The sequence below is a fragment of the Eretmochelys imbricata genome, chromosome 3, assembly GCF_965152235.1.
Source record: "Eretmochelys imbricata isolate rEreImb1 chromosome 3, rEreImb1.hap1, whole genome shotgun sequence".
NCBI lineage: Eukaryota > Metazoa > Chordata > Testudines > Cheloniidae > Eretmochelys > Eretmochelys imbricata.
Window position 1 is genome coordinate 64,186,992 of NC_135574.1, and position 15,883 is coordinate 64,202,874.

General features: G+C 39.4%; 1 protein-coding gene across 1 annotated transcript in view; it reads right to left on the reverse strand.

Annotated features, from left to right (window-relative positions):
• Nucleotides 1-5,369: 5,369 nt before the first annotated feature.
• IBTK (inhibitor of Bruton tyrosine kinase) overlaps nt 5,370-15,883 on the reverse strand; it is a 96,741-nt gene continuing 86,227 nt past the window's right edge. The window contains exons 27-29 of the mRNA XM_077812747.1: nt 7,983-8,039; nt 7,733-7,865; nt 5,370-6,495 (exon numbers count right to left, since the gene is read on the reverse strand). Of these exons, the coding sequence (XP_077668873.1) occupies nt 6,370-6,495; nt 7,733-7,865; nt 7,983-8,039 (316 nt within the window). The 3' untranslated portion in view covers nt 5,370-6,369. The remainder of the gene's footprint in view (nt 6,496-7,732; nt 7,866-7,982; nt 8,040-15,883) is intronic.

The following is a 15,883-nucleotide window of genomic DNA, read 5'->3' on the forward strand; positions in this document are numbered from 1 at the left end:
GTCTTGAGCTCAACCCAGGAGACTCTAGTTCCTCAGAAACAAACAGATCTCTGGAGCATATGAAATCCTGTGGTATCAGCTGCATTTGTGCAGATATTTGATGAGTCCCGGATATTAAAGCTTATAGTACCGAAGAACATATGGGATTTTCTGACTCTTGCTGTACCAACACTTTCAGTTCTGAAGAGGCAACAGCAGAAGAGGGCAGTATCAACTTTTTCAGTGCTGAGTGTTTAGAGTCAGAAGCACTTGATGAAATTCTATGGTCTGTGTTATGCAGGAAGTAAAACTGGATGATCATCACGATCTCTACTGGCCTTAGAATCTATTAATACTACTTTGCTGAAACTATTGGCAAAAAACTTTTAAAAATGGAATCTACTGTAGTCATTGGAGTCAGAAATAAAATCATTTGATATCTGTCGCAATATCAGCAGCAACATCCAAATGCAATGTGAAGACATTGCACCACCTTTATTTTGTGGCTGCCCGAGTCACTCAAGAACAATGGAATGGCTTAAGTGGTCAAGCATGGTTTTAATTATTGGATTGCTTAACATACAAGACTCATTGCTATATAGGGAAATTTTAATACATCTATAAACTAAGGTTTTTAATTGCAAAAAGATGCTGTGTGAAAGATGCAGATTCAAACAGTGATTGTGGTAACAAACTTATCTAGGTAAGCGAAATTCCTTCCATCAGTTTTCCTACAGCAATTCAATGAACAACATAAAAAATATTTAGGAAAAAGTAAACTATTCATTAAGAACTGAAAGAAAAAAAAATACAGTACCCCACTTTTGTCTCTAGAGAGCAATTTCCCAACCTCACCACTGCCTCCACGTTAAAGACTAAGGAACTACTAACAACTATGCTTCATGCATCCGATGAAGTGAGCTTAGCTCACGAAAGCTTATGCTCAAATAAATTTGTTAGTCTCTAAGGTGCCACAAGTCCTCCTTTTGTTTTTGCGAATACACACTAACACGGCTGCTACTCTGAAACCTGTAACTATGCTTGTGTTATTCACTATTCACTGTTACTGAGGCCTCCACTTCCAGAAAAGAAAAAGACGGACAATAGATTTTCTTAATCTGTTAGCACATCTCAGGAGACAAAATAAGATTTATTGGTGAAATCCAGGCCATACTGAAGTCGGTTGGAGTTTTACCATTGACTTCAGAGGAGCCAGGACTTCACCCCTTGTGTTTTGAACTTACCGTAAGGCCTAGTCATCACATGGTTTTTGTAATGGCGCAACTATTTTGGTTTGGGGTCTGATTCTTCACTGAAATAGTTATATTGGTACAAACCCTAATGTGGATGCAGTGATGCCAGAGTACATGTTTATCCCCATAAATCTTATTGCCCTTCCCCTATGGGAATAAACTGTACCAGTATAGGCACTTTATCCCAGTATAAGTACATCTACAGTAAAGGGGTTATACTGCGTTAACTACAGATGTATAGTTAAAGTAGTATAACAGTGGTTACTGCCATCAAGAGGTTCCTACAACAAGTTAAATGAGCATATGTGGTCAGTAGTCTCCCTCCTGTGAAATTAAAGCAACAGTATGTATTATAAGATTTTCTCCTGCATGCTCCACATGGAGTCTGCTCATAAACAATGAAGGTTACTTGTAGACTACAGCAATTACAGCTATACTAACTGATTGAAATCACTCATTTGGTCTCCTCTCTAACTAATCTATCCTGTGTTGCAAAGTAACAGATTAGCCATATTTCTGAAATGCCTTAGAGCAGGTGACTTATAGCACAATGCTGTATGGTATCAAGTGCCGGAAACTTCAATAGCCTGGAGTTACTGCAGCAGTATAAAAAGAGACAAATTAAAGTTGTTTAAACATAATATTGTCTCCATTACAAGTGAAAGTATTGTTTTCAAATCAGCCCCTCTCCCCCTCCCTTTTTTTGGAGGGGGGGGCAAGTGGCTTTGAAGTTTGAGATAATGAATGAGAAGACAAATCAATAAAGTACTTCGGCTAATCCTTCTCAAAACACTCATCCCACCCAGCAACTGGATATTTGCATATATTGAATCAAAAGCCTTTTATTAACTTCCCAATTCTTATACCAACAAGCCATAATGTGAGGAGTTTTGAAATTACACACCAAGATGCCATATGTTCATTTCACTGTAAACAGTGAGGCGCTGCCTTTTGTAGATACCAATTTACATTAAGTCCTGGAAATTTAACCCAGGAACTAGACAAATTTTTGATAAATAACTATTTTACCAAAACGTAATAGGTAATAAAGATAATTACAAAGTTCCTGGCTGTACTAAGGCAGGTTATTATAAAAAGTTACTAGAACTGATCATAATTAGATTTTGCATTTCACTTCTTCATAAAGGTAGGATTTTTATGCTTATCTTTACAGGAAACACACCACAAATTCAAACAAGGCATAGTTGTTTATGAACAGATGCAGTGGCTCTCTTAACAGTTCACAGTGCAGGCATTTTTTACAGAGTGTTGAGCCACTGAAAAGGACAGAACTGCCGCAGCTTTGCTTGGAACAGTTTAATCTAAATCAGCGGTTCTCAAACTATGGATCGGGATCCCAAAGTGGGTTGTGACTCCATTTTAATGGGGTCACCAGGGCTGGAGTTAGACTTGCTGGGGTCTGGGGCTGAAGCTCGACCCCACTGCCCGGGGCTCAAGCCCAAACCCAAGGGCTTCAGCCCTGGGTGGCAGGGCTGAGGGTACAGGCCCCCTGCCTCGGGATGAAGTCCTTGGGCTTTGCCCAGAGCGGTGGGGCTTGGACGGGCTCAGGCTTCGATCCCTCCTGTAGTAATTTTTGTTGTCAGAAGGTGGTCACGGTGCAGTGAAGTTTGAAAACCCCTGATGTAAATCTATTCCTTCCTGCTATAGCTAGATAAGAATTGGAATTAAGTGCTAGTATACTGTATAGACAATACATATAGAGGATTTGTCTTTGTATAACAGGGTTTTGAGAATTAATTTTCAAGTTATTAAAATTAGCTACATGGGAATCTTGATACAGAGTGCTAAAATGGAAACTCTTGCCTTGAAGTTTTTGATTGTTTTGAATAGGTGCCATGTATTCACAGAATGCTCTGATTAGGTTTTTGTTGTTGTTGCTTAATTGTGTTTTAAATAATTTGCAGAAGGGAGCATGGTCATAACTAGGAGTCAATAAGTCTGGGTTCTACATCCAGCTCTACAACCGACTTGATTTTTGATCTTCTGCATGTCACAACTTCTCTTGCGATATGAGGCACCTGAAAGTTAGGAAATGCCAGAGTTACAGTTGCTTGTGCAACCATAATTTAGCACCCTTGTGCCTGTGCATTATGATCTTTAATTACGTCATCACATGCTTTTTTTTCCAGAAGAACCTGGCCTCATTAAGTTCAGAGGTTGGATGCACAAAGGGGCCAAATTCAGGTTACACAGTCTCTACGTAAAAGAATAAATGGACACAAATCAGATGTCAAGAATTATAACATTCATAAACCAGTCGGAGAACACTTCAATCTCTCTGGTCACGCGATTACAGACATGAAAGTTGCGATATTACAACAAAAAAAATTCAAATCCAGACTCCAGCGAGAAACTGTTGAATTGGAATTCATTTGCAAATTGGATACAATTAACTTAGGCTTGAATAGAGACTGGGAATGGCTAAGTCATTATGCAAGGTAAAACCTATTTCCCCTTGTTTTTTCCTGCCCCCCCCCCCGACGTTCTTGTTAAACCCTGGATTTGTGCTGGAAATGGCCCACCTTGATTATCATACACATTGTAAGGAGAGTGATCACTTTAGATAAGCTATTACCAGCAGGAGAGTGGGGGGTGGGGGGAAGGTATTTTTTCATGCTTTGTGTGTATAAAAAGATCTACACTTTCCACAGTATGCATCCGATGAAGTGAGCTGTAGCTCACAAAAGCTTATGCTCAAATAAATTGGTTAGTCTCTAAGGTGCCACAAGTACTCCTTTTCTTTTTGCGAATACAGACTAACACGGCTGGTACTCTGAAACAGGCAATTGTAAATCTGACATTTCCTAACTTTCAAGTGCTTAACTTTGCAACCTAAATAATGTCCTTTTCATGAAGGTTTTTGTATGTAATATGTTAATTATATTCTCAAATTGTGTTCTCCCAGCTTAGAGTAACTCCAATTTTAATAGCAACTGGTAATTACTATCAGTTTTGGTAACTATCAGTTAACAAGTTCATAACATCCAGATAGTTTTCCCATGGGGTAGATTAATTGTTTCCTAATTATTGCTGGAAGAATGAAAATATGTACATGTATTTAGTTAACATACATTTTAACATGGCTTGGGATTTGTCATTCTAAATAAGTTTTATACGTGTATGTTACTAATTTGTTTGTCATTAATATAACTATTTCTTAATACTTCTTTGGGCAGTAATATATTATTCATTACAACCAAAGAAAGTATTGTTAAAGAGAAGGTGCTAATTTTAAAGATTATTGAGGTAAAATTCTCTCAAGAGAAAACTCATGCATGTATTTCCTAGGAGATGCTTTTAAAAAAAGGATTGAATTGATAATCTCAAATTTATTTCACTGAGTTGATGCTGATGTGTAGTTTAGTTCAAGAAATTAAAACACTCATATACAAAATTGTTTGATAAAATAGGACTGGCCTTTTAAAATACCTTTCTTAAATATTTAAATGCAAACTTTTGGTGACATGAACCTCAATCAGGAAAACAGAATAAAGTCCTATATTAGTACATGAAAATTAATATATTGCAGACTAATGGCATTATACTTGTATCAGGACAATTTGGCATTTTAGCTTTTGTCTATCCTATCAGTCACAACTCTTTAATCATATCTATAAATAAAGGATTTCACATGTTTTTGAAGAATTTCTGTCTTCAGATTACGCTTTTTAAATTTCACTTCCACAGCAATCCCCTCCCCCTTGTAGGGGTTTACTTGACATTTTATCTTGTATTAAGCACACTGTTCATGCGCCACATAAAATGAAAATACTTTTAGAATACTCTAATTGCCACAAAAGTCAATTTTTATACAATGGCATACAAAAATTTAAGTACACAAATTTGTGTGAATCAAGATTTTAATGTTTATTGAATTTGTTTACATGGGGTTTCTTTTTTAAATGTAGCTCACCTGAAGCCATTAGATGCAGCTACATTCTTTTCCAAGACTCAATTTATCACATAGTGATTGCTTTGTATATCCATCTGGGTATACCTTCTCTGAGCTTGATCCTCTCCAGTTTGCCCAGGATCTGTAAACGCTGAGATTACTGAAACTGGTAAGTCCACATTTAACTACCCAAACACAACACAACCCAACAAGACAGCATAATGTACATAAGGCTATTAAACAATTTTTATAAATCTGTTCAGAGAAAGCAGGCACAAAGAACTTTTTGAATACACAATACTGAAAAGCCAGCCATGAAATCTTTGCAGGTTAGGCATTCTCAAAATCCACAGTTAAGCATTCGTCCTTGTAGCTCTAATATTTAACATACAGGTTTTGCATTTCCTCAGCACTTTAATACAGTGGTTCTAAAATTGTACCAATTTACCAGAATACACCATGGATGATCCAACTAGTGATACCGCATCCCACTGAACTGTGTTTGTTTTAAGCCATAACAGAGCTTGGGCGGCTCAAAATGCCAATCTAACAACAGTGTAAAAACACGCACAACTGAACTGGAAGCAGGTAGTAGCAGAGCACATCAAGTCCAGCACAGAGGCTCACCATGAAGACTAACAGTCAAAAGTACTAGCCACCATAGCCGAGAGAACCACTACTCATACACACACATCAGAGGTTATGAAAAACTGCATTTTCAAATGGTATTTTTAGACTAAATTTAAGCAAAGATACATTTGGGATATTTCTAATCTGTCATGTCAATCCTGATTAAAACACCCACATTTAAAAGATGCATAATTTTGCACCATCAGTTTTACAATAATCACAAAATTAGGGCCTACTTTTTCCCCCACCACCTGTGAATTTAACAAAAACCCTTACTGTCCTAACATGGACTAAACCTCAATATAAGCAAACGTATTTTCAATCTACAATTTTATATAGAATGTTATTAACACAGGGTATGGTAAAAAGTTTGTTGTCAAAACATACATACATCATATGGTGTGAATAATGGACACTAACAAATTATAGTCTGCATTCTCTCCCCACTATAATCAGATGCATGCAGATTATGTGCAGCATTTTAAACACTGATACTACATTTACAAGACTGCTCCTGCACTCCAATTCTACCTGTAATAAAAGTCAAAAACTCTGAAGTAGACACATCTTCATGAAATTCATGATGGATTAGCTTCAGTGCTTGTTCCACAAAGGTGTTGCAATAGGTCCCTGTGGAGCCCTTTCAACGACAACAAACTCATCAGGGTTGTCAAAAGCTTCGTAGTGGATTAGCAAATCCTGAATAGCACGCTCCTCAATCTGAAGGACGAAAGAAAGAGAGGAGGGGAAGGGGAAGTCAGCATTTTATAATCCGGTCTAGAAGAAATCATCTCATGGGGGATGGAAACTGTTCAATGTATAACAGCGTTACCTTTTAAAACAAATTACCATTGCCAATAAGGTTTAATGGCCCTGAATAATGATACATCCTGCACGTCAGTAATCAATGAATATTCTTCATTTCATTCAAATACAGATATGTTTTGCGTGCTAGGTCTTTAAAAAAAAAAACCTGTTAGCCGGGCAGGTCCTGGGGCCATACATCCTAACAGATTCTAAAACACTCATGGACTGGCTGAGTGGGAGAAGGCAACACACTCCAAACCATGAGAGCAGGCAAAGAAAATTGGGGAATATAGAACGTAGCCCTAGCAGTTAAAGTCCCCAAATACTGTCAGGCTAGCCCAGGGGTGGGCAAACTATGGCCCGCGGGCCGGATCTGGCCCACAAGCTCCCGTTGGGGAGCAGGATCTGGGGCTTGCCCTGCTCCGGCGCTCCAGCTGGGGAGCAGGGTCAGGGGCCGCTCCACGCGGCTCCCAGAAGCAACGGTTATGTCCTCCCTCCGGCTCTTACACATAGGGGCAACCAAGGAGCTCTGCTCCGCACGCTGCTCCCGCTCCAAGCACCGCCCCTGCAGCTCCCATTGGCCGGAAACCGCACCTGCGGATGGGGCAGCGTGCAGCAGAGCCACCTGGCTGCACCTCTGTGTAGGAGCCGGAGGTGGGACTAGCCGCTGGTTCCAGGAGCCTCTTGAGGTAAGTGCCACCCGGAGCCTGAACCCCTGAGCTGCCACCCACACCCACCGCACCCAACACCCTGCCCCAGCCCTGATCCCCCTCCTGCCCTCCGAACCCCTCGGTACCAGCCCAGAGCACCCTCCTATACCCCAAATCCCTCATCCCCAGACCCATCCCAGACGGAGACCCCTCCTGCACTCTGAACTCCTTATTTCTGGCCCCACCCCGGAGCTCGCACCCCCAGCCAGAGTTCACACCCAACCCCAATTTCGTAAGCATTCATGGCCCGCCATACAATTCCTATACCCAGATGTGGCCCTCAGGCCAAAAAGTTTGCCCACCCCTGGGATACTCCTACCCTCCCAAAATGAGCCTGAAGTTATGTTTTAACAGCTGGTAGACACGATGCAGCATATGAATAGCTCATTCTAAAATGTCATCTCTAAAAGAGGTAGTGAAAAAAATACATCTTCCTTTACCTGGATCAAAGCCAAAGGTTTCTCTCTGCTCCTGATAAGAGCTGCTTCTTGCTGGAGCTCTTCCTCTATAATAGCTGCAAATGTGATAGGTGCTATTGCAGTAGAGCTAGTCAAGGATGTCACTAACCATGGACTGCAAGGTAATACATTACACAGTGAAGTATATCACTGACATTGTGAAACAAAAGCAGTATAAAGAACTAACAGAAAACATGCTCCAAAATCTTTATATGTCAGAAATCAAACTTACTTATGACTCTCCAGTTGTGGTAAATCAGAAAGACGATCTTCTTCTCTGATTGTGCATCTGGGAAGAAAAAATATGAAAGCTGCTCATTCAATACTCTCTTGGAATATAACAGGACTGTTGGCAACCTTCAGACTTATTCTACTGTGCTAAACATGCTACTTTGGGGAGAGGAAAAACTTGGAGAGGGGAATCTCAAGCCACTAAAAAAAAAAAAAAAAAAAAAATCAGTGAAATGAGCTTCCTTTGCAAATTGCAGTGTGACAGCCCACAGTGAACACAGTTACTAAAACATATTCCTATATTGTTCCTATTCAAATAACTACTTCGGTAAGAAGCATACAGGTGCCCCAGCAGAAAATGAATTCAGACAAAAGTTCTTTGCACATTCACTGTATTGTAATATAGTAGCAATTCCAATATTAAATCCAAGACTTCTAGGCAGAAGATTTTTGAGTGTGATGTAGTGGTAGAGTACAGGCTCCCAAGTTGGCTTCTTGATTACTAGAACCGTAATGGACTTACAGCACAGGCAACCTTAATTACGGAATTTCCTAATTTCTGAGTGCCTGACTTTGCCACTATTCACAATAAATCTAGGAATGATATGATCTCCAATCCTATAATCTTTGTTGTCATGGAGTCCCCAGGGCGATGCTCTGGAACTGCTCCCTACAAAGCCAGTCAGGACTCTGGTGAAGTCTCCTCTCTGTGAGCAGCCTGTCTTCAGAGCAAGAAGCTCACACGACTTCCACCAGAGCAGCTCCAGAGCATCGCCCGGGGACTCTGTGACAGCAACCTAAATAATAAGTTCATGTAATGTTTTGTATTTAAAGATTTGAGCAATGTAATTGCAATATAAGCACAGGATATAAGCCTATTCACAATAAATCTAGGAATGATATGATCTCCAATCCTAAAATCGTTGTCTTGAAAGAGGTGGCTGTAGTGTTAAGTCAATAGCACTAGTGTATTATTTCTCTGAGAGTATGGTATTGATTATTCACTGCCAGAGATGGTGAACCTTCAGTACACATACCCAAGTACCTTCCCGCACAAATATATGATCTGGATTCTGATGAATATATATAAAAAGGGGTGGGATGGAATGAAACTAAACAGGAAAAATAAAACCACATGCTTAATATCAAGAAAAAAAAATCTGACAGTAAAATGTGTTACCCTGTATAATCTATCAAGAGAACTCACCATTTGGCACATTTCAGTCTAAACCAGACAGAAACACTAAAATGTGCTGACCAGAATAATCCTGCACTAATAGGGGAATGGAAGAGACCTAAAATGAGTAATCTAAGCCCTCTCTAAATTATATGAGCCTCTGACAACATGCAGTTTAAAAGCACGGGAGAAGTATTATAGCAAGATTTTTTAAAAAATAAAGTTCAACATTTATTTTTCAGTTATTCTACAGCACCTTACATGCTTTAATGTGTTGGTATAGTCAACTCTCAACTGATTTCATTTCTACATAACATGCTGTAGTTAAATAGCCACAAATTGTCTGAGAGTAAATTCATAGAAAAATTTCTAATAGGAGAACTCCAGTGACTGGTGAGTTCTCAAGTTCTCTGTCTGGGATTTCTTCCACAGAACACAATTTCATGGACAACAAGCAGCACAACTCCTATTGCTGGGAGAAGGGGATTTTTTTTGGGGGGGGAGAAGTATAAATAAGCAGACATCTATCATCAAAGGCTACATCCAAATTAACTATGCCCTTCTTTTTGACATAAGATGTGGTTTCAAAATTGCCCACTAGGATCTGAATCATTTCCCCCAAAGAACAGAAATACATTACAAGATCAACAAATTACCTAGTGATCCAAAAAGCTGTAGATAGATCTTTCCCACTCAGACACCAGAATTTATTGATCATGAAATCTCAACTGCAACATTCATCTGAACTTAGGTGAATCACTGAATATGGTGAAGCAGCAACAAAAATGCCTTCTTAAACCAAAGTTAGGCTCATGAGCTGAAGGAGGGCACACTTTGTAGAATCAGTTAAAACCCTACAGTCTCATAATGGATGCCACATTAAAGCTTGTGTGACACTATTGGGGATAATTCCTTCAACTCAACATTCATAAAAACCTTGCTATTTCTGATTCAGTGGCTCAGTTGTAGCATTCCACATTCCTGTGTGTCAGACTTGTTTGCTCTCACTGTGGGTCTCTCTCACTCTGATCAGTCAGGAGCTGGAAATAGGAATAGAAGTTACATGCTCCAGCAGCAGGATGGAAAAGAAGAGCCTTGTGTTGCTCAACAATGCCTTCATTCTACTAAGGTAGAACACTGATGGCCTCCACAGCAAATCCTGTCCAATCTTCTGAGCTGAAACAACGGTGTCTGCGATTCAGGTACTTGAGAACTGTAAAATCATTAACGTTTTTGAGAACCACAAAGGGCATGTGGTAGCTTTCTTTAAGTAAATATTCCTGACTGACAATGTAGAAGTAGGCTTTTTTCCAGCATCATCTTTGCCACGCTAGGGGGATGTTCAAATATTCCCAATTCTCAGAGGCTCATTTTTAAAAACTATCTTTTATACACCTATGTAAACAGAAACCCCCTAGATTTCTCAGAAAGACAAAACCTTCTGTCATATATGTAGGAGGTTTACACTTTGGATGAAAGTCAGATGCACACTCCCTCCTACCCTTGCCCAATGTATTCACAGCACCAATATAAAGTAGTAAAAAAAAAAAAAAAAAATCAACTTGATCATAGTAAGTAACAAAGTTCTTTCCAGAGCAATTTTATCATAAGTAGCAGTTGTAATGTCACAATACACTCTAGTGATCAATTAAAAGATAAGCAGAGGATAATTATACAGGTATTTAGTGCACAACAATCATTTATTCCAGTGCTATTGTGACCCTTACATGTACTAATGAGGTCAGAGATTTTACATTTTAAGCATTTTGGATCTAGGTTGTCTTAAGGTAAGAAATCTGAAATTAGGTAAGTACATATAATAGATTAGAAGCAGTGGTTCTCAACCCACGGCCCATGGGACATCCTTAGGGCTATACAGGTAGAATTGGATGCAGCCCACATAACACAGTGCAGCCCACAATGGTAAATAGGTTGAGAACCACCGGGTTAGAGGATAATGAAAAAGGATTGTATGGAAGTGTCACATCTACATGTTTTAGAAGAATTTTTGTGTGGGAAGGTCTCTAGGTAAGTTCCAGGCCAACTGTTGTCTAAAATGTGTTTTAAGATTTTTAAAAGGTGCTGATTTATAGTCATCAAGATGGATCGTCTCAGTGCGACTGAGCTTGAAAGCTCACTCTCCAAATCTATTCAATACCTCCTTTTTTTAAAAAGTCATCTCTGTTGAAACAGGTAACAAAAGTGCTAGTTGTGATTCTGGTGATGTCACTACCTGTCCACTAAGACTGGATAAGACTATGACCAACTCATTTAATACGGACAACTCAAGAGGCATCGGACCATAATGACTTTTGAACAAAACTAACCTAGACAGGATATAGGACTAGGAACTGTAACTGAAAGGATACCTTCCTCTGAAGCAATTAGTTCCCATTCATGGATCATTTTACCTTTGTAAATATTTAATATATGGTTTTAAATAGTTACTTTCAACAATATTAAATTTTGAGATTGTTACAAATGCATTTTTGAAGGGTCTACAAATTAATTTGTATTATAAGTGAGTTTGCAGACCCCAACCAGGATCAAAGCACCACTGTGTTAGGAACTGTACAGACATTAAGAGACAAATCCTATCCCGAAGAGCTTACAATTTGACCAGGCCAAGGGTGTGAAAGGAGGCAAACAAAGAGTGTGACTTGACTAAAGACACAAAGCAGCTCTGTGGCAGAGCCAAGACTAGAACTTCCAGCTCAATGTCCTACACGTTGAACTACACTGTCTCTCATGTAAAAGCCTTCATTTTACAAAATACATATTAAATTTGCTTGTCAGGTTTCATCATAAATGTAATCTTACTTTTTATAGAGCTTTTATTTTAAAAAGAATACATAATTGAAAAACTAGCTATGTTTAGTTCAGATTAGTAAAATCCCTTCCTTGCAAAACAAACTGAATAACTTTTAATTGCACCCTTCCTCCTTGTGACTAAAAACATTTGAACGGTTAAAATAGGGAAAGTTCAACCAATGCATCAATATTTGAACTAAACATTCTTGGCAGCTTAAATTTAAAGAAAATTCCATAAAAGCTTTTGTTTAGAGACAATTCTGATGGCACATTTAAACACTCAAGTCAGTAAATGCCAGTATTAAAGTTGTTGAGTTTGCACCTACTCTTTGTGCATGATCATACGCAACAGATCCTTTTCTACAAGCTAAGATTCACGTGCAGCACATTTCAGTGCTATATACTATGAAGCAAGCCAGCCAGAATAAAAAGTAATTTACAAGCAGTACAGTGAATCAGGCTTGGCTCTAATGGGGCCAAACTTTCAAAATGAACCTTAGACAGCTGTAGTAAAAACATGACATGATATTTTATTACTTATGTAATAGTATACGATCATATACTCTTGTTCCCCTTTTTAAAGATAAGTACTAAGTTTGCCCTTCTCCTGAAAACAGGGAACAAAGAGGATATGACACAAAGGGGACTCGGCGAATTATAGACCAATCAAGCCTTACTTTGATACCTGGAGATATACTGGAACAAATTATTAAACAATCAATTTGAAGCACCTAGAGGATAACAGGGTTATAAGGGTTATAAGGAATACCCAACATGGATTAGTCAAGAACAAAGCACACAAAACCAAACTTATTTTCTTTTGTGACAGGGTTCCTGGCCTACCAGATTACAGGCGGGAGGGAAGCTGTGGACATATTTTGATTTTTTTCCAAGACAGTCTCATAAGTAAACTAGGGAAATGTGGTCTAGATGAAATTTACAACAAGGTGGGTGCAAAACTGGTTGAAACACTGAACTCAAAGAGTAGTTATCAATACTTCACTGTCAAAATGGGAGATATATCTAGTAGGGTCACAGAGGGGTCTGTCAATATTTTCATTAATGACTTGGAATATGGAGTGGAGAGTACACTTATAAAATTTGTGGACGACACCAAGATGGGAGGGTTTGCAAGTACTTTGTAGAACAGAATTAGAATTCAAAATGACCTTGACAAATTCGAGAACTGGTCTGAAATTACTCCTGAGGGAATTCTGTGGCACTGTGTGTCTACAGAATTCATATCCCCCACAGATTTCTTTGCTTCCCCACAGAAAAATGACTTTCTGATGAGGAAGTAAAGAGAAGCCACAAGAGCAGTCACGTGCCCCTCCTCAGCAGTGTGGGTGTGTCATTTCAGGCCCTCGGAGCAGCCAGCGGAGAGATAAATCACTGGGGGGATGGTGGTAGCAGAGCTGAGGACAGCCCGCCAGTGGCTCCTACTGTGCACCAGGCTCAGCTGTTAGTCCCAACTGGTCTGGGGGCGGGAGAGGACAGGACTTCCTCTTCCCCTGCAAGGAGTGCCCAGGCTGGATAAGATTTACCCCCAGAAATCTTCCCCGGCTGCACCTAGCATGGAGGGACAGGGCTCTGGGCTGTTTCTGGGGTAGGCCTGGCCTTTGCGCTGTGTCAGGTGTAACCTCACCACTGAGTCTGTGCCCCTGGGTGGGCGGGGATCTGCAGGGTGATCTCCCACCTCCACGAAGCCACTGGCCTGTACTCCCCACTGTCATGCTGAAGCCTCCACATTTATCTATTGAAAAATAAAATACGCAGAACTTCTCAGGATTTTAAAATAGTGTGCGCAGAATTTTTATTTTTTGGTGAAGAATTTTTCATTTTTGGGTGCAGAATTCCCTCAGGAATATGTAATCAACATGATACAATGCAACAAAGACAAATGCAAAGCACTACACTTAGGAAGGAAAAAAATCAAATGTACAACCATAAAATGGGGATTAACTGGCTTGGCACTGGTACTGCTTAAAAGGATCTGGATGATATAGTGGATCACAAACTGAACATAAAAGTCAACAATGTGATGCAGTTGAGAAAAAGGCTAATATTGTGGGGCATATTAACAAAAATGTCATATGTAAGACATGGGAGATAACTATCCCATTCTACTTAGCACTGGTGAGGCCTCACCTTGAGTACTGTGTCCAGGTCCAGATGCCTAGTCTAAGAAAGATATGGATAAACTGGAGAGTCCAGAGAAGAGCAACAAAAATTACAAAAGATTTAAAAAACCTGACTATGAGGAAAGTTGTTTTTTTTTGGGGGGGGGGGGAGCGGGGGACAGGGGGTGTTGGTTTTTTTTTTGTTTTTTTTTTATAAACTCTGCTTGCTTAGTCTTGAGAAAAGAAGACTGGAGCAGTGGAACCTAACAACAGTCTTCAAATATGTAAATAGTTGTTATAAAGAGGACGGTGATCAATTGTCCTCCACATCCACTGCAAGTAGGACAAGTAGTAAAGTGGCCTAATCTGCAGCAAAGAAGATTTAAGTTAGATATTAGGAAAAAAAAAAAAACTTTCCATAAGTGTAGTTAAGCACAGAACAAGTTACCAAGGGAGGTTGTTGAATCTCCATCACTGGAGGTTTTTAAGAACGGGTTAGACAAACACCTGTCAGAGATTGTCTAGGTATACTTAGACCTGCCCCAGTGCAGGGGGAATGGAGTAGATGACCTCTCAAGGTCCCGTCCAACCCTACATTTCTATGATTCTACATATATAGACATGAAAAGGGGCAGTGTTAAGCAAGCCCCTGCCTTGTCCAGTGTGCATTTCATACCATTGACAACAGAGTCATACAGGTTTTGTGGAACGCTTAACACTTTTAGCACACAAAAATAATAGTGCTCTGGTTAAAATATATTATGCACCAGACTTTTAAAGTTAAAGGTAAACAAATTTGAATGCATCTAATTTCTGTGACCAAACACTACCAGCCTACATCCATATACACCAAAGTCATGCAAATCCCTTTCCGAGTATATATTACAGATACACAAATACGCTTCTATGTCTTACTGAAAATTCTGACCTTCTATGTAGTGCAGAAGTCTTAGTATATCAAGTGGTGCTTCAACACAGTTCTATTGACCCTGTATATACAATTCCAGATTCATTAAATAGAGTCTCTGTTTAGAAAGAACAGAATCAACTCAGATCACTTCAATTTCAGTTAACAAGCTATGCAGTTTTGCAGTCATTAAAAAAAAACCCACTACTTAAATCTGTATTTTTTCTAAGCTTTGCAATATCTCACCTTTGCAGTGTTTCACCGATTGCTTTTATATTTGTTTTTAAAGCTAATCTCTTAAAATTTGATCATTTTCCTAACCACAAATTGGGTGCATTCACTTCTGAATGATGAAAGTTAAAATTTAGTTTAAAAAAGAAAAGTTATGTCAAATAGATGTTGTTAGGGGGCTTACTCCTTCACCCACTTACTTCCCTGGTCCTTCTCGCATGAACAGAGAGCAACAATACCTGAAGTCCAAAGGTGCAAACAATTTGACGTTTATTGGGGTGAACTTCCAGCAAGCATGAGTCCAGTTTCCTTCCTTAGTGTCCCCCCTCCCAACTGACACCACAGAGCCTTACCTGTGTCCCTGTTCCCATTCCTGCCCTTAGCTAAACATGATTCCAATTTCCCCACCCCCATTCCCTGTTCCCCTTTTCCCCCCCCACACCCTTCCTGATTGACTGCAGACTATATAGTAAAACTTGAGTTCTGCTTAGCTATACCTTAACCAATCATTTTACTGAAATTTAACTAACCAATCCTAACACATTGTAACATGATTATTTAACCAATTATATCCCACCTGAATTAGTTTACACCCAACAAAATTAATTATACAGCAGACAGAAACAATCACAGAACAAGACAGAGATTATACAGAC